The sequence below is a fragment of the Pleurodeles waltl genome, chromosome 3_1 (assembly GCF_031143425.1).
Source record: "Pleurodeles waltl isolate 20211129_DDA chromosome 3_1, aPleWal1.hap1.20221129, whole genome shotgun sequence".
Taxonomy (NCBI): domain Eukaryota; kingdom Metazoa; phylum Chordata; class Amphibia; order Caudata; family Salamandridae; genus Pleurodeles; species Pleurodeles waltl.
The window spans coordinates 171869699-171894229 of record NC_090440.1 but is presented as its reverse complement, the minus strand read 5'-3'; the positions used below and the strand labels follow the sequence as shown (position 1 = coordinate 171894229).

General features: G+C 46.4%; 1 protein-coding gene across 1 annotated transcript in view; it reads left to right on the top strand.

Moving 5' to 3' along the window:
• The window catches only part of LOC138283891 (aquaporin-9-like), a 194078-nt gene extending 170213 nt beyond the window's left edge, over positions 1–23865 (top strand). Inside the window, exon 6 of the mRNA XM_069222096.1 lies at positions 22358–23865. Coding sequence (XP_069078197.1) covers positions 22358–22562 — 205 coding nt within the window. The 3' untranslated portion in view covers positions 22563–23865. The remainder of the gene's footprint in view (positions 1–22357) is intronic.
• Positions 23866–24531: the final 666 nt, after the last annotated feature.

The following is a 24531-nucleotide window of genomic DNA, read 5'->3' as shown; positions in this document are numbered from 1 at the left end:
AGCCCCCCTCGAGTCCTGCTTCTCCTAATGTATTTTAATATGCCAATGTGAAGCTTACACCAACCCAATCTTACTGACTAAGCTACATCCCTGAACATTAGGTGAAAAATCCTCCTGATAAAAAAAAACACAAAAAGAAAGCCATCCCAGGAGTGTTGGCTAATACTGAAAAGGCATTTTGCAGGGTGGATTGGCATTTTCTGGTCAGGACTGTACAATAATTTGGCTTTGGCCCGACTTACATTGAAATTGTCATGGCAGGCTACCAGTCCCCAACCTTGCTAGTTAACGCTAAAAGGAAATACTCCCTTCCCATTTCACTGGAGCATGGAGCTTGTCAGAGTTTTCTACGCTCCCCTTCCATTGTGGTACTCAGCAGGTCGCTAGGATAAGAGCAGATGAACAAACAATGGTCATACCTTTCACTCAGAAAGAACATATAATTAGGCTCTTTGCAGATGAAATCCTTTTGTCCTTGATGTCACTGGCTACATCCCTGCCTCTACTGAAGTACCAATTGCAGGAATTTGAAGAGGTAGCAGGTTTCAAAAAGAACACCACCAAATCTGGGAACGATCCGAAACAACGCATCCATAACCACGCCTTTGTTGTTCACGTAAGCGGAACGATGCTTGCCTGAACAACTCAGGCCTTTTCCTCCACCTTAACCATGCATGTGCCGAACAACACACATGCGTGGTTAAGGCAGAGAAAAAGAAAGATCCATCGGGAGAGGATGCTGTCAGGTAAGTGGGGCTGGGGCAGAGTTTGGGGTAGTTTTTAGGGGCAGGGTGAAGGAGTTGGGGTGGTTAGGCTATTTAATTTTTTTTTAATGGGCAGGGGTGGGGGTCGGGGTTATTTGTTTTTTAGGGGTGGGGTCAGGTAATTTTCTATTTAGGGGGTGGGCGGTTGGGCTTGTAGGGGTAGGGGTGGGGGTTGAGGTAATTTTCTATTCAGGGTGGGGGGCAGATTTTAGGGGGCAGGGGTTGCTGTAGTTTTAGGCGTGGGGGGGAGTGGCGGTATTTTTAGTTTTTCGGGGTAGGGGTCTGGGTAGTTTAGGTTTAGGGGCGGGGTGGGGAGTCGGGGTATTTTTAGTTTTTAGGGGCGGGTGGGGAGTCGCAGTAGTTTAGGTTTTAGGGGAGTCGTGGTAGTTTTAGGGGCGGGTGGGGGTCGGGGTATTTTTAGTTTTTAGGGGCGGGTGGGGGGGTCAGGGTAGTTTTAGGGGCGAGTGTGGGGGGTCAGGGTAGTTTAGGTTTTATGGGGCTGGGGCTCGTGGTAGTTTTAGGGGCGGGGTGGGGTGTCGGGGTAGTTTACGTTTTGGGGGGTGGGGGTCACTGTAGTTTTTAGGGGTGGGGGTCGGGGGTAGGGATTATTTTTTGTTTTTATGGGTGGGGGTTGGGTTAGTTTAGGTTTTGGGGCGGGAGTGGGGGATCAGGGTATTTTTAGTTTTTAGGGGCCGGGGTGGGAGGTCAGGGTAGTTTAGGTTTTAGGGGGTGTGGGGTCGTGGTAATTTTAGGGGCGGGTGGGGGGTCGGAGTATTTTTAGTTTTTAGGGGCGGGTGGGGGGCCGGGGTAGTTTTAGGGGTGGGTGGTCACGGTGGGGACATCAGGTTTTTAGGGGCAGGGTGGGGGTTGGGGTAATTTTGTTTTTAGGGGTTGGGTAGTTTTATTTTTGGAGGGTGGGGGTCAGTTTTAGGGCTCAGGGTGGGTGGGGAGTATCAGGGTAGTTTTTAAGGGTGGGGGTATGGGTACTTCTGTTTTTAGGGTGGGGTGGGGGGTCAGGGTTATTTTTTTTTTGGGGGTTGGGTTGGTTTATTTTTGGGGTGGGGTTGGTTTTAGGGCTCAGGGTGGGCGGGGCTTTCAGGGTAGTTTTTAAGGGTTTAAGGATTTTTAAGGGAGGTCGGGGTACTTCTGTTTTTAGGGTGGGGGTGGCATGCGACAACCACGCATGCCATTTCCACACATGCCTTTACAATGGAAAATCGTTCTAAAGGCATGCGTGGTGAAGGCATGCGTGGTTCCATCATACAACCCCAAATCTGAGATCCACAATCTCACCTTTTCTCCATTCGATGTAACTGTATTAGCTGCTCACTCTCCTTTTAAGTAGTCAATTAAATTTATCCCATAACTGGGATTACACACCATTCCTAAACCCACTGATCTCTATAAGGCCAGCTACCCACAAATCTTAATAGCTCTATGGAAGACTTGGGAAAATGGTCTCGTTTTCTAATGTCTTAGATAAGGAGGATAAGCATAATAAAAATTAATGTGCTACAGCAAATTGTATACTTATTCCAAGCACTACTGATCCCAGTACATGAAGAGTGCTTTCGCAGAGCTCAAGTCAATGGTATTAGGTTTTATATGGACCGGGCATTGAAGCAAGACTGGCAACTTACTTTGTGTTCCACGAACAGCTGGAGGCCTAGCGCTTCCAGATATCAAAATATACTAAAAAGCTGCACATTTCAGACTGGTCTTTCAGAGCTACTGACAAACAGTGTGCACATGACAGAGCTGTGGTCGCAGGACACTCTGGGACTTAATTTGGTCACTCAGGACAGAAAGACAGACAGACCAGTGAACGCTTATATAAGCACACTCACTTCCGCTACAGTAGAGCATTGTGAACCTGCAGATATATGAAGGGACCTACTTTCCCATTCCTTCACACCTCTGTCTACTTCAACCCAGCCTTGAACCTTGCCTTACACTCAGGTTTTTTCAACAGAGGAAAATAGGGGAATGTCTCATGATTTAAAAAATAAACATTATCATTTAACTCCTTTGAATAGAAGCCTCATTTAAATTTAACTGACCGTTATCATTATGCACAGCTAGGGCATTGGCTTATGCACCCACATATTAGGCTAGTGGCCACCTGTGGCTTGTTCCTCTTAATTAATTTTGTGAAAACACTGGAACAACCATTAAAGTAATTTTATTTTATATGATTAATTTACTATCTTGTCTTCTTCCTAAACCTGCACTCAAGGCCCAGTGGTTGAACAATATAGGAAAAGATATCAGTGAGAAACTACTGTAAAGTCATGGATGATTGGTATATGCACCAGGTATCTGCAGATAATCTCTATGTACTGGAGGGAATGTGACATGTCAGGACACTTTAGACACTGTCGCGTAGGCTCTCATCATTCTAATGAGACTACTGGATTTTGAGCAGCAAGATCGTCCACAGTGTGGGAGACTGAGTCTGACCCACTGTGGGTGACACCTGTCGCTCTAAATATGGGTTTTGCTCTGGCTAACTAGCAGTGCCTCATCTCAACCAGAGGATAGGGATGATTGGGCAGCTGAGCGCATGACATATTAGGCTTCTCAGGGAAGTCGTGGTCACTCAGGTCACATCCGGTTCTCTCATTCACAATTCAGTCTCATATATAAATGACAGACAGAAGCAGTATATGTTTCAATGATTGATTTAATAAAACAACTGCATCTTAGATAGCAAAGCGTGAGCTGCAATAACCAGGACGACACAACATGACAGTATTAAAATGGTGATGAGAAGAGTGAAGCATAAGAATAACGCTATCATATTGTCACTATAACCGATGGACTGTTTCCTAACTAGATCATACTCTGAGCACAGCCTGTTAAGCTCTAATTCTGGCTTTCAGGTTCCCCCAGGAGGACATCAACCCTCATACCTGAGCAAAGGCCTGTGGTCTGCATTAGCATCTGTAGTGAAGCATTCAGCAATCAGCATACTGTTGTGGTTCCTTGGCTGGAATCTTCCTCTTAACGTGTAATGGGACTAGGAAGTGTTTTTATAATAACACAGCTGATGTTCTAAGAAAATGTCCCTATGTAAGGATGTGTATTTTCTACGAATGTTTGAGACTAAACTTCTACCACGTTCACCGGCAATGTCCCAATGAATGAAGCACAGAGTGATCAAGAATGTCTTGTTTGAGAACACAGTACTGAACTAAGCAAAAACAGTTAGATAGATGAAAATAAAACAAGACCGGAAAACTGGTTATTGTAAAAATAACAATGCAAAGCTGAATAAAATATATCTAGGTTAAAGTGCATAGTGGCCTAGTGTATTAGACTAACGTGCATGGAGCTATTTCTAAAATGGCTACACAACAACACATTAGGTGGAACAAAAAGCTATGTTTTGTAGCCCACTGTTCTCTTCCTGAGGAATGCCCATTTGTATTCAATGCTGTGGGTTATCAAAGGGGGTTGTAGGCCAGTTTACCCCGAAACAAAGCACATGCGACAGTGAAAAGGTTGAGAACCCACTTTCATATAGGATTGTTGATCGTACAGTAAATAATTTGAGATTAATACTCTGAGTCAGGTTGGTGAATCCAATTTTGTTTATTATTGCCCTTTTAGGCCTGGAGATCTAAGCAGCTTGTAGATGTCATTTTTAAGAAGACTTATAGGTTTCAGACTGGACAGCGGACATGTGTTTCGCCCCCTAGTGGTGGATATGTGTGGGGCTTTTTCAAGGCTAATGACATTCATCAAGAAAGATCCATTATAACGGTCCGTCAGTTGCGCGTCACTAGAACGCCATAACAGAGGGATTCAGCCTGCTATTTTTAGCAATCATAAACTTGATCATTTTGACGGACAATGAAATTAATGTGAACCCTCTACTGCAATATACATTTCTGCTGATCTCCATGGTTGATGTTTGTTAAGGAGTGAAATATTAAGAACTTTAGGGGATGTTGTGCAGTGTTCATAGCAACAAAAGCTGTATACGGATATGTGTAATGCGTAACACGTGTACACTTATCAAAGTAAAAATTATATAGTTAAAAAAGGTTTCTGTTCTATCAGAATGATTGTCAGACTTGGGCATTTTGATCTCTGGATCACTTTTGCTGCATAGATTTCTTTTGCTTCCTGATAAGGGAAGTAAGAGGATAGGGAGGATATATAGTTCATATGCATTGTAGGCTAGGCAATAATATTTTAAAGTTAAACTTGCTTTCAGTAGCAGCCAGTTCATTTCATGTAATATGGGAGATATATGATCCTATTTCTTCAATGCAGCTATTAACCTTGCTTCGGGTGCAATAGAGCATTTAGGGGAGAAATTTGTGACTTAATGACACCGCACTTTCAGATTTCACCAACCGCCTCTGCTTACAGCAACACTGTATGTTTTACTACTCTGAAATTCAAAGTTCAAAAGTTACTATTGACCACAACACCCCTTGAGGTGTCTTTCCTCTCTGTGAAAAACCTACCTCTACCACTGCCTTGTAGATGATGATTTCTTCCAGTGGTAAATGTGTGGTGCTCTTCCACAATCATCTGTGAAACTGTAGACTCCATTCATTTAGCTAAAACACAAGTCAATATTTTAGAATCAGTATTACTCAAAATGTGCCAGAATGGCCCACATTTTGTAACATTTTTCCCAGGGTTTGGGAGCATACACATTTTTTCTTCCTTCCATGAACCTGGCGGATGGGTTATCCGACACATTTCTGACACAGTATCACTCCAGCCAACTCTGAATCAGGTTCTACATTTTTCAGAACAACTTGCATTATTTCTTTCCATCCGTCTTGTTACTGCTTAGATTTCATCCATGGAAATTTCTTACATCAGCACTTCATATACCTCATTCATGAGCCTGCCTCCACACTCCGTTAAAAAAGGTTTCCAGACACATTACCTCCTCGTTGATTTCTTTATTGCAACCTCCTCGTCCATCTCCTTTATTGTATTCCTTTGCCTCCCCACTGTAAAGACTTCAGCTATGTTGCTTAAAAAACTTTTTAAGATGCATTCTACCAATATGGCCACACTTCCTTTTCCGGGACCATGAAGTTTGGATTAACAGGGACCACTTCCCGCTTTTTTCTCTGTAAGATATTGTTAGAAATGGGGTTTTTGGTTGGCAGGTTACCCTCTGTCCAAGCAAGAACCCCCACTTTAGTCAGGGTAAGTGACACACAATCCAAATTATCCTGTGCCCACCCTCTGGTAGCTTGGCACGAGCAGTCAGGTTTAACTTAGAAGGCAATGTGTAAAGCATTTGTGCAATAAATCATACAATAACATAATATAGCACCACAAAAATACACCACACAGTGTTTAGAAAAATATATAATATTTATCTGGGTATTTGTAGGTCAAAAGGATCAAGGATGCAATATGAATTTGTAAAGATATCACTAAAAAGTGATATGAAGTGTCTTAAGTCTTTAAAAAGCAACCAAAGTCTCTTTCAAGCACAAAGTACCTGGTTTGGAGTGGAAAATCTCTGCAGAGGGCCACAGAAGAGGAGATGCGTGGAAAAATGGTGTGTGCGTCAGTTACACCCCTTCAAACACTGACTTGCGTCATTATTTTTCACGCGGGGAGATGTGCGTCGTTCTACGGGAGGGAAAATGGTGTGTGCGTCGGTTGCGCCCCTTCCCACACGGACTTGCGTCGTTATTTTTCACTCGGGGAAGACGTGCGTCGTTTTCCGGCATGCGGACCGTCTCCTTCTATGGATCGCGGGATTACCAGATGTCCCAGGGTCTGTGCGTGGATTCTTCGGCTTGTTTTTTCAGCTGTGCGTCATTCCGCGAAGCTGTGCGTGGAATTTTCTTTCTCACGGCAGGCGTAACGTCGATTTCCCCTCTGGAAGTCGGGCGGCGTTGTCCATGCGAGGCCGTGCGTCAAAGTTCCGGCCGCCCCGTAGGCGTTGCGTCGAGCAGCATGGGTGTTCGCCTATTTTCTCGCCGCGGAGCAAGCTGTGCGTCGAAATGTTCGGCGCACGAAGAGTCCAAATGAAAAAGATAAGTCTTTTTGGTCCTGAGACTTCAGGGAACAAGAGGCAAGCTCTATCCAAGCCCTTGGAGAGCACTTTTACAGCCAGACAAGAGTTCAGCAAGGCAGCAGGCCAACAGCAAGGCAGCAGTCCTTTGTGGAAAGCAGACAGGTGAGTCCTTTGAGCAGCCAGGCAGTTCTTCTTGGCAGGATGTAGTTTCTGGTTCAGGTTTCTTCTCCAGCAAGTGTCTGATGAGGGCCGGCAGAGGCCCTGTTTTATACTGAATTGCGCCCTTGAAGTGGGGGTGATTTCAAAGAGTGGCTAAGAAATGCACCAGGTCCCCTTTCAGTTCAATCCTGTCTGCCAGGGTCCCAGTAGTGGGTGTGGCAGTCCTTTGTGTGAGGGCAGGCCCTCCACCCTCCCAGCCCAGGAAGACCCATTCAAAATGCAGATGTATGCAAGTGAGGCTGAGTACCCTGTGTTTGGGGTGTGTCTGAGTGAATGCACAAGGAGCTGTCAACTAAACCTAGACAGATGTGGATTGAAAGTCACAGAAAGATTTAAGTGCAAAGAAATGCTCACTTTCTAAAAGTGCCATTTCTAGAATAGTAATATTAAATCCGACTTCACCAGTCAGCAGGATTTTGTATTACCATTCTGGCCATACTAAATATGACCTTCCTGCTCCTTTCAGATCAGCAGCTGCCACTTGAACAATGTATGAGGGCAGCCCCAATGTTAGACTATGAAGGGAGCTGGCCTCACAGTAGTGTAAAAACGAATTTAGGAGTTTTACACTACCAGGACATATAAACTACACAGGTACATGTCCTGCCTTTTACCCACACAGCACCCAGCTCTAGGGGTTACCTAGGGCACACATTAGGGGTGACTTATATGTAGAAAAAGGGGAGTTCTAGGCTTGGCAAGTACTTTTAAATGCCACGTCGAAGTGGCAGTGAAACTGCACACACAGGCCTTGCAATGGCAGGCCTGTGACAAGGTTAAGGGGCTACTGAAGTGGGTGGCTCAGCCAGTGCTGCAGGCCCACTAGTAGCATTTAATCTACAGGCCCTAGGCACATATAGTGCACTCTACTAGGGACTTACAAGTAAATTAAATAGCCAATCATGGATAAACCAATCAACAGTACAATTTACACAGAGAGCATATGCACTTTAGCACTGGTTAACAGTGGTAAAGTGCACAGAGGTCAAAAGCCAACAACAACAGGTCAGAAAAAATAGGAGGAAGGAGGCAAAAAGTTTGGGGATGACCCTGTCAAAAAGCCAGGTCCAACATCACCCCCTACCAGCCTAAAGCCAGGGGAGAACAATCACTATCCTGATGTACTTCCCTGTTTGAGGCGACAGAACAAGGACCCAGGCCCACAACAGCAGGGGCATGAACCAGTTCTTCTCCTTCCTGACTCCAATTGGATCCCTCTGTCCACACTCTCAGGACCCACTAAGCCAACCCATGGGGAACCTTTCTCCTTACCTGCGGATACCATCTGTGCAGCACCTAACCTTACTTTGCTCACAGACGTATCCCAGGAGCAGTGTAGTACCACCAGGACCAACACAGTGGTGTTGCCCACTCTACCCCCGGGGTGTGACACTTGTCCCCTCCCCAGCGATAACTCTGTCCACCAGGACAGCAAGCCACAGTGGTTACTGACAGCTGTCAGGGATGAGAGCCAGGCCCCAGGCCTCTCAAAGCTCTCTAACCACTGTGGCTGTGGAGAGTGGGGGGCGGTAGCCCCAGGTGCTGGGCACCCTTAAACCACGCTCCCTTCCACCAGGTCAGGGATGACAGCCTGCACCTGGTCCTCCCCTCTGAGGCTCTGTACCCTCCCTCCTGGAGTGGTACCCCCAGAGTCCAACATGGTCAGGGTGCTTATAGAAGCCGTCATGGACCATTCCTCCAACAGTGCAGGGCTGCTAACCTGCAACTGGCCCTCCAACCTGGGGTCTGTACCTTCAGGTTGGACTAGGGCCCGGGGTGAGGCTTCCCTCCCCCTGCCCTCCCTTCTGGGGTCCAGCACCCTCCAACTAGGAGTGGCCTCCTCAGAAGACAACATGGTAGGGGCACTGTTATCAGTAGCCGCTCCCTCCAGGTCCGGAGGGACACCCTGAACCTGGTCTTCCAGCCCAGGGTCTGTACCCTCAGACTGGATCACTGCCTGGCAAACCAGGACTTTCTGGGGGGCACACCTACCCCCCACCAGGTCAGAGTTTAACCTCTGAACCTGCCCATCCCACCCAGAGTCACCACCCTGAAGTTGAACAATTGCCTGGCACACCAGGACTTCTCGGGGGGCACGCCTACCCCACACCAGGTCAGAGTTTAACCCCTGAACCTGGTCATCCAACCCAGAGTCATCACCCTGAGGTTGAACCATTGCCTGGCACACCAGGACTTCCTAGGGGGCACACCTACCCCCCACCAGGTCAGAGTTTAACCTCTGAACCTGGTTATCCAACCCAGAGTCACCACCCTGAGGTTGAACAATTGCCTGGCATGCCAGGACTTCCTTGGGGGCACACTCACCCCCCCCCACAAGGGACATACCGACCCCAAGGGCCACACAAGAGTCTGCTTGGTACAGGTCTCCTGACCTCTGCCCATCCGGCAGAGTCTGGATCTCCCCCAAACCAGAAACGGTTTCACCTGGGTCATTCCTGGGGGGCTCTGTTCTCAGAGCTGACCCCTGACTCTCCAGGACCTCCACTGGGGTCTGCAACCCCCTCTCAACCCTCTGTCTGGATTTCTGCACCCCCTCCCTAGGAGTGGTACTGCCAGACACCAGAAATGGTGCGATGCTGGCTACAGTCACCCCCCCCCCAAGTTCTTCTGACACTGCGGGCCTCCCTCAACAGGTGGCCCTATGGTACAGGCTAGGCTTCCCTCCTGGTGTTCCCTCATGGAACCCTCTAGGACCTGGGACCTACCTGGGACACTACAATCCTCCCCCACCTCACTTGTTTGGGAAACACCTAGACCACTCCCTTCAGGAGCACCCCCAAATGCCTCTTCAGACTCTCTGGTATTCACCCAGAAGTCTGCCTCCATTGTAAGCTCCCTGGGGTCAGAGAACTCACACTCCACCTGGTGTTGGCGTAGCTCTGGAAAATAAGGACCAGACATATGCTCTCCAGCAATTACATCACTCTGCCCTTCACATGTATTAACCACAGTACCCTTCACCCAACCATCCAGTGACTCAGCCTTGAAAAAGCACTTTACATCACCCTCCTGAGACTGGTGAGACAGTATCTTACGGTCCCTGACACTCAACCCATACTCTTCTGGGATGTCTCCACACTCTATATCCAGGACGTCCACCAGGGGGGAACCCTTTTCCCTGTCACTCTCTTCTAGAGCCAGTAAAGTGTCCCTCCCCCCAGTAGGAATATGACTCCCTGTGCCAGTTCCCCAATCCTTCTCAGGGACCCTGTGCATAACGGGAACTACCTCATACTCTTGAACCGCCTGGGGTGTGTCAACTCCCTTCTTCAAGTTGGGCACCACATCTCTGGGCTTGTGCCCTTCTTCAGCTGTACTGGATGCAAGATTTTTGCTGCCACCATCTGAACTGGACTCAGCCCTTCCGGCCTCCAGTTTCTGCTCTTCATAGCTCAGCTCCTGAGCTGCAATCCTTTCTTTTTCCAGGGCTAAGGCTCTTGCTGCCTCAGCCCTTTCAATAAAGTCATCTAGCTCTTCTAGCGACTGCTCTGCCCCTAGGAGCCATTCATTTTTCACTGGTTCTCTTTCCTCATCTGAGTAGTCTTCCTCCTCATCTGAGCAGTCCTCCTCCTCATCTGAGGAGTACTTAGTCATTTGGTTTTTTGCTGCCTCTTCCTCTGCCGATCTTTCTTCCCCCCAGGTTATGTAGGTATCTAGCAGTTCCATCTTAGTAGATCTCCTTGACATAGGAAGTCCCCATTTTCTGCAAAGCCTCCTTAGGTCAGCCTTAGTGAGGGATTCAGTAGGCACAAAGAATGACACACGGTAGATACCCATTCTCAATCTGATAAGGTATCACAGGCAAAAACCAAAATCCAAAGTCCAAAATATCAATAATATATCCAGGAGGACATCAGAGAAGCAAAAGCAAAAAGATGAAAAATCAAGTTGAACTTCAACTGTGGGAAGGTAGTGAAATACTTAGATACTGTATGTCACTGCACAAATACAAGTCCTATCCTCACCGCTGATCACCAATGTTAGAAATGGGGTTTTTGGTTGGCAGTCAGGTTACCCTCTGTCCAAGCAAGAACCCTCACTCTAGTCAGGGTAAGTCACACACAATCCAAATTATCCTGCGCCCACCTTCTGGTAGCTTGGCACGAGCAGTCAGGCTTAACTTAGAAGGCAATGTGTAAAGCATTTGTGCAATAAATCATACAATAACATAATATAGCACCACAAAAATACACCACACAGTGTTTAGAAAAATATATAATATTTATCTGGGTATTTGCAGGTCAAAACGATCAAGGATGCAATATGAATTTCTAAAGATATCACTAAAAAGTGATATGAAGTGTCTTAAGTCTTTAAAAAGCAACCAAAGTCTCTTTCAAGCACAAAGTACCTGGTTTGGAGTGAAAAATCTCCGCAGAGGGCCGCAGAAGAGGAGATGCGTGGAAAAATGGTGTGTGCGTCAGTTATGCCCCTTCACACACTGACTTGCGTCATTATTTTTCACGCTGGGAGACATGCGTCGTTCTACGGGAGGGAAAATGGTGTGTGCGTCGGTTGCGCCCCTTCCCACACGGACTTGCGTAGTTATTTTTCACTCGGGGAAGATGTGTGTCGTTTTCCGGCATGCGGACCGTCTCCTTCTATGGATCGCGGGATTACCAGATGTCCCAGGGTCTGCACGTGGATTCTTCGGCTTGTTTTTTCGGCTGTGCGTCATTCCGCGAAGCTGTGCGTGGAATTTTCTTTCTCACGGCAGGCGTAACGTCGATTTCCCCTCTGGAAGTCGGGCGGCGTTGTCCATGCGAGGCCGTGCGTCAAAGTTCCGGCCGCCCCGTAGGCATTGCGTCGAGCAGCGTGGGTGTTCGGTGATTTTCTCGCCGCGGAGCAAGCTGTGCGTCGAAATTTTCGGCGCACGAAGAGTCCAAATGAAAAAGAGAAGTCTTTTTGGTCCTGAGACTTCAGGGAACAAGAGGCAAGCTCTATCCAAGCCCTTGGAGAGCACTTTTACAGCCAGACAAGAGTTCAGCAAGGCAGAAGGCCAACAGCAAGGCAGCAGTCCTTTGTAGAAAGCAGACAGGTGAGTCCTTTGAGCAGCCAGGCAGTTCTTCTTGACAGGAAGTAGTTTCTGGTTCAGGTTTCTTCTCCAGCAAGTGTCTGATGAGGGCCGGCAGAGGCCCTGTTTTATACTGAATTGTGCCCTTGAAGTGGGGGTGATTTCAAAGAGTGGCTAAGAAATGCTCCAGGTCCCCTTTCAGTTCAATCCTGTCTGCCAGGGTCCCAGTAGGGGGTGTGGCAGTCCTTTGTGTGAGGGCAGGCCCTCCACCCTCCCAGCCCAGGAAGACCCATTCAAAATGCAGATGTATGCAAGTGAGGCTGAGTACCCTGTGTTTGGGGTGTGTCTGAGTGAATGCACAAGGAGCTGTCAACTAAACCTAGCCAGACGTGGATTGAAAGGCACAGAAAGATTTAAGTGCAAAGAAATGCTCACTTTCTAAAAGTGCCATTTCTAGAATAGTAATATTAAATCCGACTTCACCAGTCAGCAGGATTTTGTATTACCATTCTGGCCATACTAAATATGACCTTCCTGCTCCTTTCAGATCAGCAGCTGCCACTTCAACAATGTATGAGGGCAGCCCCAATGTTAGCCTATGAAGGGAGCTGGCCTCACAGTAGTGTAAAAACGAATTTAGGAGTTTTACACTACCAGGACATATAAACTACACAGGTTCATGTCCTGCCTTTTACCCACACAGCACCCTGCTCTAGGGGTTACCTAGGGCACACATTAGGGGTGACTTATATGTAGAAAAAGGGGAGTTCTAGGCTTGGCAAGTACTTTTTAAATTCCAAGTCGAAGTGGCAGTGAAACTGCACACACAGGCCTTGCAATGGCAGGCTTGTGACAAGGTTAAGGGGCTACTGAAGTGGGTGGCTCAGCCAGTGCTGCAGGCCCACTAGTAGCATTTAATCTACAGGCCCTAGGCACATATAGTGCACTCTACTAGGGACTTACAAGTAAATTAAATAGCCAATCATGGATAAACCAATCAACAGTACAATTTACACAGAGAGCATATGCACTTTAGCACTGGTTAGCAGTGGTAAAGTGCCCAGAGGTCAAAAGCCAACAACAACAGGTCAGAAAAAATAGGAGGAAGGAGGCAAAAGGTTTGGGGATGACCCTGTCAAAAAGCCAGGTCCAACATGACCCCCTACCAGCCTAAAGCCAGGGGAGAACAATCACTATCTTGATGTACTTCCCTGTTTGAGGCAACAGAACAAGGACCCAGGCCCACAACAGCAGGGGCATGAACCAGTTCTTCGCCTTCCTGACTCCAATTGGATCCCTCTGTACACACTCTCAGGACCCACTAAGCCAACCCATGGGGAACCTTTCTCCTTACCTGTGGATACCATCTGTACAGCACCTAACCTTACTTTGCTCACAGACGTATCCCAGGAGCAGGGTGGTACCACCAGGACCAACACAGTGGTGTTGCCCACTCTACCCCCGGGGTGTGACACTTGTCCCCTCCCCAGGGATAACTCTGTCCACCAGGACAGCAAGCCACAGTGGTTACTGACAGCTGTCAGGGATGAGAGCCAGGCCCCAGGCCTCTCAAAGCTCTCTAACCACTGTGGCTGTGGAGAGTGGGGGGCGGTAGCCCCAGGTGCTGGGCACCCTTAAACCACGCTCCCCTCCACCAGGTCAGGGATGACAGCCTGCACCTGGTCCTCCCCTCTGAGGCTCTGTACCCTCCCTCCTGGAGTGGTACCCCCAGAGTCCAACATAGTCAGGGTGCTTAAAGAAGCCGTCCTGCACCATTCCTCCACCAGTGCAGGGCTGTTAACCTGCAACTGGCCCTCCAACCTGGGGTCTGTACCTTCAGGTTGGACTAGGGCCCGGGGTGAGGCTTCCCTCCCCCTGCCCTCCCTTCTGGGGTCCAGCACCCTCCAACTAGGAGTGGCCTCCTCAGAAGACAACATGGTAGGGGCACTGTTATCAGTAGCCCCTCCCTCCAGGTCCGGGGGGACACCCTGAACCTGGTCTTCCAGCCCAGGGTCTGTACCCTCAGACTGGATCACTGCCTGGCAAACCAGGACTTTCTGGGGGGCACACCTACCCCCCACCAGGTCAGAGTTTAACCTCTGAACCTGGCCATCCCACCCAGAGTCACCACCCTGAAGTTGAACAATTGCCTGGCACACCAGGACTTCTTGGGGGGTACGCCTACCCCCCACCAGGTCAAAGTTTAACCCCTGAACCTGGTCATCCAACCCAGAGTCATCACCCTGAGGTTGAATCATTGCCTGGCACACCAGGACTTCCTAGGGGGCACACCTACCCCCCACCAGGTCAGAGTTTAACCTCTGAACCTGGTTATCCAACCCAGAGTCACCACCCTGAGGTTGAACAATTGCCTGGCATGCCAGGACTTCCTTGGGGGCACACTCACCCCCCCCACAAGGGAGATACCGACCCCAAGGGCCACACAAGAGTCTGCTTGGTGCAGGTCTCCTGACCTCTGCCCATCCGGCAGAGTCTGGATCTCCCCCAAACCAGAAACGGTTTCACCTGGGTCATTCCTGGGGGGCTCTGTTCTCAGAGCTGACCCCTGACTCTCCAGGACCTCCACTGGGGTCTGCAACCCCCTCTCAACCCTCTGTCTGGACTTCTGCACCCCCTCCCTAGGAGTGGTACTGCCAGACACCAGAACTGGTGGGATGCTGGCTACAGTCACCCCCCCAAGTTCTTCTGACACTGCGGGCCGCCCTCAACAGGTGGCCCTATGGTACTGGCTAGGCTTCCCTCCTGGTGTTCCCTCATGGAACCCTCTAGGACCTGGGACCTACCTGGGACACTACAATCCTCTCCCACCTCACTTTGTTGGGAAACACCTAGACCACTCCCTTCAGGAGCACCCCCAAATGCCTCTTCAGACTCTCTGGTATTCACCCAGAAGTCTGCCTCCATTGTAAGCTCCCTGGGGTCAGAGAACTCACACTCCACCTGGTGTTGGCGTAGCTCTGGAAAATAAGGACCAGACAAATTTTCTCCAGCAATTACATCACTCTGCTCTTCACATGTATTAACCACAGTACCCTTCACCCAACCATCCAGTGACTCAGCCTTGAAAAAGCACTCTATATCACCCTCCTGAGACTGGTGAGACAGTATCTGACGGTCCCTGACACTCAACCCATACTCTTCTGGGATGTCTCCACACTCTATATCCAGGGCGTCCACCAGGGGGGAACCCTTTTCCCTGTCACTCTCTTCTAGAGCCAGTAAAGTGTCCCTCCCCCCAGTAGGAATATGACTCCCCGTGCCAGTTCACCAATCCTTCTCAGGGACTCTGTGCATAACAGGAACTACCTCATACTCTTGAACCGCCTGGGTGTGTCAACTCCCTTCTTCAAGTTGGGCACCACATCTCTGGGCCTGTGCCCTTCTCCAACTGTACTGGATGGAAGATTTTTGCTGCCACCATCTGAACTGGACTCAGCCCTTCCGGCCTCCACTTTCTGCTCTTCACAGCTCAGCTCCTGAGCTGCAATCCTTTCTTTTTCCAGGGCTAGGGCTCTTCAATAAAGTCATCTAGCTCCTCTAGCGACCACTCTGCCTCTAGGAGCCATTCATTTTTCACTGGTTCTCTTTCCTCATCTGAGTAGTCTTCCTCCTCATCTGAGCAGTCCTCCTCCTCATCTGAGGAGTACTTAGTCATTAGTTTTTTTGCTGCCTCTTCCTCTGCCAATCTTTCTTCCCCCCAGGTTATGTAGGTATCTAGCAGTTCCATCTTAGTAGATCTCCTTGACATAGGAAGTCCTCATTTTCTGCAAAGCCTCCTTAGGTCAGCCTTAGTGAGGGATTCAGTAGGCACAAAGAATGACACACGGTAGATACCCATTCTCAATCTGATAAGGTATCACAGGCAAAAACCAAAATCCAAAGTCCAAAATATCAATAATATAGCCAGGAGGACATCAGAGAACCAAAAGCAAAAAGATGAAAAATCAAGTTGACCTTCAACTGTGGGTAGGTAGTGATATACTTAGCTACTGTATGTCACTGCACAAATACAAGTCCTATCCTCACCGCTGATCACCAATGTTAGAAATGGGTTTTTTGGTTGGCAGTCAGGTTACCCTCTGTCCAAGCAAGAACCCTCACTCTAGTCAGGGTAAGTCACACACAATCCAAATTATCCTGTGCCCACCCTCTGGTAGCTTGGCACGAGCAGTCAGGCTTAACTTAGAAGGCAATGTGTAAAGCATTTGTGCAATAAATCATACAATAACATAATATAGCACCACAAAAATACACCACACTGTGTTTAGAAAAATATATAATATTTATCTGGGTATTTGCAGGTCAAAACAATCAAGGATGCAGTATGAATTTGTAAAGATATCACTAAAAAGTTATATGAAGTGTCTTAAGTCTTTAAAAAGCAACCAAAGTCTCCTTCAAGCACAAAGTACCTGGTTTGGAGTGGAAAATCTCCACAGAGGGCTGCAGAAGAGGAGATGCGTGGAAAAATGGTGTGTGCGTCGGTTACGCCCCCTCAAACACTGACTTGCGTCATTATTTTTCACGCGGGGAGACGTGCGTCATTCTACGGGAGGAAAAATGATGTGTGCGTCGGTTGCGCCCCTTCCCACATGGACTTGCGTCGTTATTTTTCACTCGGGGAAGTCATGCATCATTTTCCGGCATGCGGACCGTCTCCTTCTATGGATTGCGGGATTACCAGATGTCCCAGGGTCTGTGCGTGGATTCTTCGGCTTGTTTTCTGGCTGCGCAGCGTTCCGTGAGGCTGTGCGTGGAATTTTCTTTCTCACGGCAGGCGTTGCGTCGATTTCCCCTCTGGAAGTCGGGCGGCGTTGTCTATGCGAGGCCGTGCGTCAAAGTTCTGGCCACCCCGTAGGCGCCACGTCAAGCAGCGTCGGTGTGCAGCGATTTTCTCGCCACGGAGCAAGCTGTGCGTCGAAATTTTATGCGCACGAGGAGTCCGAAATTAAAAAGATAAGTCTTTTTGGTCCTGAGACTTCAGGGAACAGGAGGCAAGCTCTATCCAAGCCCTTGGAGAGCCCTTTTACAGCCAGACAAGAGTTCAACAAGGCAGCAGGCCAACAGCAAGGCAGCAGTCCTTTGTAGAAAGCAGACAGGTGAGTCCTTTGAGCAGCCAGGCAGTTCTTCTTGGCAGGATGTAGTTTCTGGTTCAGGTTTCTTCTCCAGCAAGTGTCTGATGAGGTAGGGCAGAGGCCCTGTTTTATACTAAATTGTGCCCTTGAAGTGGGGGTGATTTCAAAGTGTGGCTAAGAAATGCACCAGGTCCCCTTTCAGTTCAATCCTGTCTGCCAGGGTCCCAGTAAGGGGTGTGGCAGTCCTTTTTGTGAGGGCAGGCTCTCCACCCTCCCAGCCCAGGAAGACCCATTTAAAATGCAGATGTATGCAAGTGAGGCTGAGTACCCTGTGTTTGGGGTGTGTCTGAGTGAATGCACAAGGAGCTGTCAACTAAACCTAGCCAGACGTGGATTGAAAGGCACAGAAAGATTTAAGTGCAAAGAAATGCTCACTTTCTAAAAGTTCCATTTCTAGAATAGTAATGTTAAATCCAACTTCACCAGTCAGCAGGATTTTGTATTACCATTCTGGCCATACTAAATATGACTTCCCTGCTCCTTTCAGATCAGCAGCTGCCACTTCAACAATGTATGAGGGCAGCCCCAATGTTAGCCTAAGAAGGGAGCAGGCCTCACAGTAGTGTAAAACAGAATTTAGGAGTTTTACACTACCAGGACATATAAACTACACAGGTACATGTCCTGCCTTTTACCCACACGGCACCCTGCTCTACGGGTTATCTAGGGCACACATTAGGGGTGAGTTATATGTAGAAAAAGGGGAGTTCTAGGCTTGGCAAGTACTTTTAAATGCCAAGTCGAAGTGGCAGTGAAACTGCACACACAGGCCTTGCAGTGGCAGGCCTGAGACAAGGTTAAGGGGCTACTGAAGTGGGTGGCACAACCAGTGCTGCAGGCCCAATAGTAGCATTTAATCTACAGGCCCTAGGCACATATAGTGCACCCTACTAGGGACTTACAAGTAAATTAAATAGCCAATCATGGATAAACCAATCAACAGTACAATTTCCACAGAGAGCATATGCACTTTAGCACTGGTTAGCAGTGGTAATGTGCCCAGCGGTCAAAAGCCAACAACAACAGGTCAGAAAAAATAGGAGGAAGGAGGCAAAAAGTTTGGGGATGACCCTGTCAAAAAGCCAGGTCCTACAGATATCAACCTTGAAGTACTTCCTCACCTGTAAGGTAAGTTTGTTTCATGTTTTAGTTTTTTATCATATTTATTCCCAGTGAGTCAGAAATGCATGCTAAAGTTTATGACAGCAAGAACTGTTTTTTCGTGCCACTACACATAGCGATTAGTGGTCACAGTGGTTTGCTCATTTGTAAGAGAGCCACACCCCAGAAATAGCTGAGGGCTATTCTCTCATATAAAAGCAGAATAATGCACCAGTGATCACACTTCCTATTTTAAGCTCTCGCTTACCTCGTCAGTACAAGTCAGATCAGTGCTCCTGTGGTCTTAGGGACCGAGTCCTGATCCTAAGATGGCAGCAATTCCATTCCTTCTACTTTATAAATGAGGCTGTGTCCCTGGACAGAAAATGCAAGCAGTCTAAACAGTTCCTTCTTCTAGTATGAGTACTAAAAGCAGTATGAAACTAAAAACGCCTCCAGCTAAACAGAAGCATGTGGAGACTGCAGCCTCAGGGAAGGAGGATTATTGTGGTTCCAGACAGCCACAGTCAAGTTTCTACAGAGTTGCTCCAGGAGATGATAAATAAAGCAGTGGAAGCAACCTTTCAGGATAGGGAAGATCCTCCTCCTGCTAAAAGAATTATGAGTGACCCTGCAGTGAGTCAGGCCATTGACACCTCGGAAGACAAGGTGTAGGAAAGAGGGAGATCCGTATAAGGTGCTGAGTTACCCGAACTTATTCAGCATTGAGGCATCCCTCAATCTCAAGCTTAAGAAGAAAATCACCAGAGTTGCTGCTAGTACAGAAGGAAAAAAAGGTATTGTGAAATGAATGGTTGGACATAGAGAAAGCTAGTTTTCTGAGGTATTTGGCAAGGAGATATCTTCTATGGCTGGCATTTCTTCTCAGGGTACAATTATCTCATATGATGTAGAACCTGCTAACCCAGTAGATAGAAAATGAAGGTGCAACAAAAAGGTCTTGTGGATCATCAGACTTTGTTTTAAGGAAAAGTACACAACGTACACAGTTGACTCACTTTTGAGAGATTTTCAATTTATCCCGGAGGAGCTACAGCAATTGAAAGATTACACACCTTGACTTTCCATAATAGAACAACACATTGGATACCTAGCTGTATTATTGTATGATGGATTATTTGTGGACCAAGGCATTGTCTGTGGTTGGAAGCCTGAAAGGCTGCCGGTTCTCGAAAGGTGGTTTTGAGGCATTTGCCCTTTAATGGTTCTAAGTTGTTTGGCCACCAAATGGAGAAGCTAGTAGGGAAATTAGTGAATGACCATAAATTACTTGCTCCTATCCGGCCTCCTTTTAGTAGCAGTTGGTTATCGAAGTTCATAGAATTGATAACAGAACACTCTTTGCTTTTGTTTTTCAATCAATTCTAGCAATTGAAGTGATCTGTAAGAAGGCACCCTGGTCAATAGTAATGTCACAGTCTAAAAACATTGAACAGTATTTTTATGCTTATCAAAAAAAAAAAAAAAAGACCAGAATTCATTTAAAATGATGATTTGTTCTTTTACTTTGTCTTGATGCAGTCAAACCTTCAATACAGTAAGTCCAGTAATAACAGTTTAAAGATGATTCTGCCAATGACAAGTTAGAGATGATTAAACCACATGTTTTGTCCCAACTTGAACTTTTTCAAGGCTATATCTCTAAAGTCTGGAGCTCGGAAATGTTGCACAGAAGCCTAACTAATCAATCCTTTCGGATAATAAGCCTGAAATGCCCAACCTGATAGTAACATACTTTCTCACAACCGACAGATGATTTGGCTAAGGTTTAAATTTGTATATAATCTGAGAAACAAGCACAGTTTTCTTATTCCGCCGCCAAAGTGTAAATTGAATCTTGGACCATGATAAATCCTACAAGTATTGTAATGCTGCTGTAGTCGTCGGCGTTCTCTATGATAGTTTGATAGTATGATATAGTTGAGCTACGGTCACCGGTTTCAAAGTCCTGCTGAGTTACATCGTGGTGACTTATGTGATGATGGTAAATGAGCATTGTTTTCTGTTATAACTTTATTTTGAGTGGGTGGGAAGTGTGATAGTTATACCACAATTGCCTTTTTCTTTCTGTACATGGTTATCGTAGATATTGGGCATCCAGACCAAATGGGACTGGTCAGACATTTCAAGGCAAGTTTCCTGGTCAGGGAAAACATAGCTCTGAAAAATCTCAGCAGCAGCCCATCATGCGTTGCATTTTAAATATGCTGGAGTGCACCCTAGGAACCAATGTCAAAAAGACATAAATGGGCCATTGTCCATTAAACGCGTAGGTGAATACCACTGAAGGTTTTGTATCTGCTTTCATGGGTACAGTGTATATCAAACGATGTCAAAGAATTCAGTACTTTGCCAGGTATTCAATTGACAGCCAACATGTGTTTCATCCACACCAGACATTTTCAAGGCTAAAATTGTCAGTTTTTGCATTTATTGCTATTGTTTGTATGAAAGGAAAGAAAATAATTTCTGTGAAGTTCGAAGCAGGCTGCCTAAGTTAAAGTGTTCCAGTGGTGTGTAGTAAGAGATCTGAAAGGGCAAAAATCAATGGGTAAACTTTCGGTTGTTCTGAGGTATCTATTCAGGACATAGTTTGGGAGAGCTATAGGCTTTCTCTGCAATAGATCCTTTCATAAAGGTATTTGCTGATAAGATAGTGTTAAGATCAAATCCCCCTTTCCTACCTAAATTGTATCATACTTTCACGTGTCGCACAATCTAGTGCATCCATTATTTTTCCTTCTCCTTCCTCCTCTTTGTCTATTTAGGCAGAACTGTTTCTTTCCTTCAGACTGATTTTCTTTTTGGTGACATTTGGGCCCATATTTATACTTTTTTAGCGCCGTATTTGCGTCATTTTTTGACGCAAAAGCGGCGCAAACTTACAAAATACAATTATATTTTGTAAGTTTGCGCCAATTTTGCGTTAAAAAGCAGCGCAAATGCGGTGCTAAAAAAGTATAAATATGGGCCTTGGTTTAGCTGTTAAAGGTCATAAGCAATTTACAGCCACATTGAGTAGATAAGAATGACCATTGCTCTAACTTATCAGAAAGCAGGAGTTCACCTTCCACCACAGGCATTTCTGCTTCTTTGGCAGAATTTAAGGGAACCTCTGCCAAAGACATTTGCAGTTCTAATAGTTTTGAGGCTCGAAATGTGACAACACATGCAGTATTACTTTGCTCGCTTCCATTCTCATGGCAGACTTCGCTAGGGAGAGGCAATTCTGCACCCGGTACACACTGTACCTGACGGTATAAGTAGTGAGATGGCTTGACATTCTGGGGCAAATGTACAAGCCCCTACCGCCGCCTTGCCTCACCTTGCCGTCATTTATTTTACGCTAAGGCGGCGTTAAGGAGGACATTCCCCCAAGCCGTATTTACAAAGTGCTGCAATGCATGCATTGAGCCAGTTTGTAACCCCTTGGGCCACATTATGCCTGTGCCAGGCATAATGTTTGCAACGGGGGAGTTCCCCCAAAGGGAGGCCCAAAAAAATGGTGCAGTGAAATTTACAGGATATCATTGCGCCATTTTTTCCATCATTTTTAACGCCTACCCAAGGCAGGCTTTAATTTGACTCTTCTGTGTTGGTCTATGGGCCTCCCTGTGCTTTGCGGCACTAGCCCCAACATTTTTGGCACTAGTGCAGCAAAGCGGCAAAACAGCACCAAACAATTTGACGCTGTTGTGGTAACGAACGCCATGGTGTGCCGTACTGTAAATACAGCGCAACCATGGTGTCATTAGGGGGGCACAGGAAGACGCAGGAAAAGTGGCGAATACAGTCCGCTGCACTACTTTCTTGTAAATATGCCCCTCTCTCCCATAAAACGGGCCACTTACCACATAAATTAACTGGCATGGACACATCAATTTAATTTGGTAATTCAGATTCCACTGGTTTTTAACCGTCTCCATTTTACACCGGAGCATCACAGAAATCATTATGCATGGCTGCCATGGAACACGATTTAAGAAGATACAATTTTTGCTACGGTCTACCTATTATATAAAGCAATAATAACGTGATGTATTTTTAATTGCAGTGCTGGAAACAATTGGTGGTGGGTTCCCGTAGTGGCTCCTATGGTCGGAGGAATTATTGGCGCGTACACCTACGTCTTGTCTATCGAAATCCATCATCAAAATCAGAAAGAGGATACAGAACAAGAAGGCGAGACGTTTGGAAAACATGAACCTACGAACAGCGCAGATATTCGCCTCGGTTCTTCCGAGACCTCAGCTGTATGACGCCACCAGTCACTAGCGAGAGCAACAGTCTTATTTGTTTGACTGAAATACATACCCAAAATGTTGCACAGCGTGTTCCTCCCCAAACGGACGTCAAGTGAAACTCAAATTCGACTATAATTGCTTTTAAATACCTTCTCTTCTGGTTGGTTATGTGCGCCGCTCTGTAGGAGGCAGGATAGAGACGCAAAAAATCTGAATCAAGTTCTAGGATCGAGAACGTACTCTTTGATATAAAGCTTTAGCCCTGTCAGAATCCTACGGTGCTGCAAAAATCATACATGCTATGAAGGGGTTTTGGGTCAGCATCTTCTGTCACTGGGGTCAGGTAAAGTGTCATTCACATTTTGCTTGCACCCACCAAAGCATACAGCGTGGTGAGACTGGGTCAGCCCAGTTCAGCCATTCGCTCCCCTCGCAACTAGTGACTACATTTTGCTTGTGCACAATGTAAACGTCCACCAAAATAAAAGCACCTTCTGTGCCAGGGCTGGTGAGCTAATGTGTCCTTAAAAAACATGATTTTTTACTTTTTTAAAACGTTAACCTTTTTTTCCTTTTGCTACAATCTGACAGCACCCTAAACTATTAGCCACTCGGTCACTCGCTACCATTTGCTTTGGCAACCATAATTGAATCCTTTTTTCTCATTCTATATATTTTCAAGGTGACCGGTGCGTTGCTGTAAAACAGTTGACCATCTTAGAGTGGTAACGTAATGACAAATGGTGGCAAAAAAGCATAAAATATAAAGATAGCTGCCTGTGCTCTCATTGGAGGCGCTCTTTGAACGTCTTTGCCATGCTTTCCCATTCTTTACATTTACAAGATGGTGAGCCTGTTGAAACCAACTTTTCGGCCTTCTTCAAACAGTAAACTAATAATAGATGATACCAAAGAAAACGAGCCCTAGCAAAGGCCGGAGCACTGCCATTGGATATTAAAGGCCAGACTTTTTGGCTCTCTCCAATGCTTGTTTTATTTTGAATCAAAGCCTAATAAATGCCTCCGGGTATGCAGGCATACATCTGTAGTTCATTCCTGTGCAAAGCACGCTACAACCCTTACTGCCGTATAAAAAATACACTTTTCTCAGCAGTGATAATTTTCAGGAAATATTTTTTCCTAAGTGAAAATAGACTCTATGAAACTAGGCATCAGTTGCAGAATCGCGTGCCTTAATTTAATGTATACTATTTTTTATATATTAAGTCTACCTGTTAATTATATAAAAGTCTTGTTTGAGCAAATAGGTATATATTTTAAAATATTCTAATAAAATAAAACTGATTTGGCAATGCTGTGTTTTACAAGTGTGCTTTTCAATGTTTTTTGGGCGTTGTGTGGCAAACGTGGATAACCTAGTTTTTAAGCCACTATTCTGAAATCTATGCAGACATTCATTACATATTGTGATATGAATGACGTGTGCAGTGTGAGAAGAAAATTCTTATTTCAGGACAAAGCCCCATTAGTTTGCCCTTCGCCTTTATTGATAGGAATACTCATAAAACAACATTTCAGACCAGATAAAGTGCACACTAGCTCATTCACTGAGGGCCTGATTCACAACGGTAAACTTATAAACTTCGGTGCAAGTTTACAATTGTTTGCTATTCACAAAGGTATTTCCGAGTCGTATCTGTATGAGTGCGGAGTTTCTGCACATAAACAGATAGGACTGTCCTACCTTTTCATGTGCAGATACTAGGGACACATTGGGAATAGCAAACAATCTTAAACTTACACAAAAGTGTACATTTTCTTTTGTGAATCAGGCCCTGATTCCATAAGATCATTGAAAAGTGTTGACTGAAAATCAACAGTCAACTATGCCCCAGTACTGGACAACAGAGCAGCTGCGTGCCCTGGGGAAGTTGCCTAAGGGTCTAAGTTATTGCAATAACCAATGCACCACTAAGTAGCAGAGTTGTGCACTGTGGGGCAGAGGAAGAGTAGTCCAGTGGGA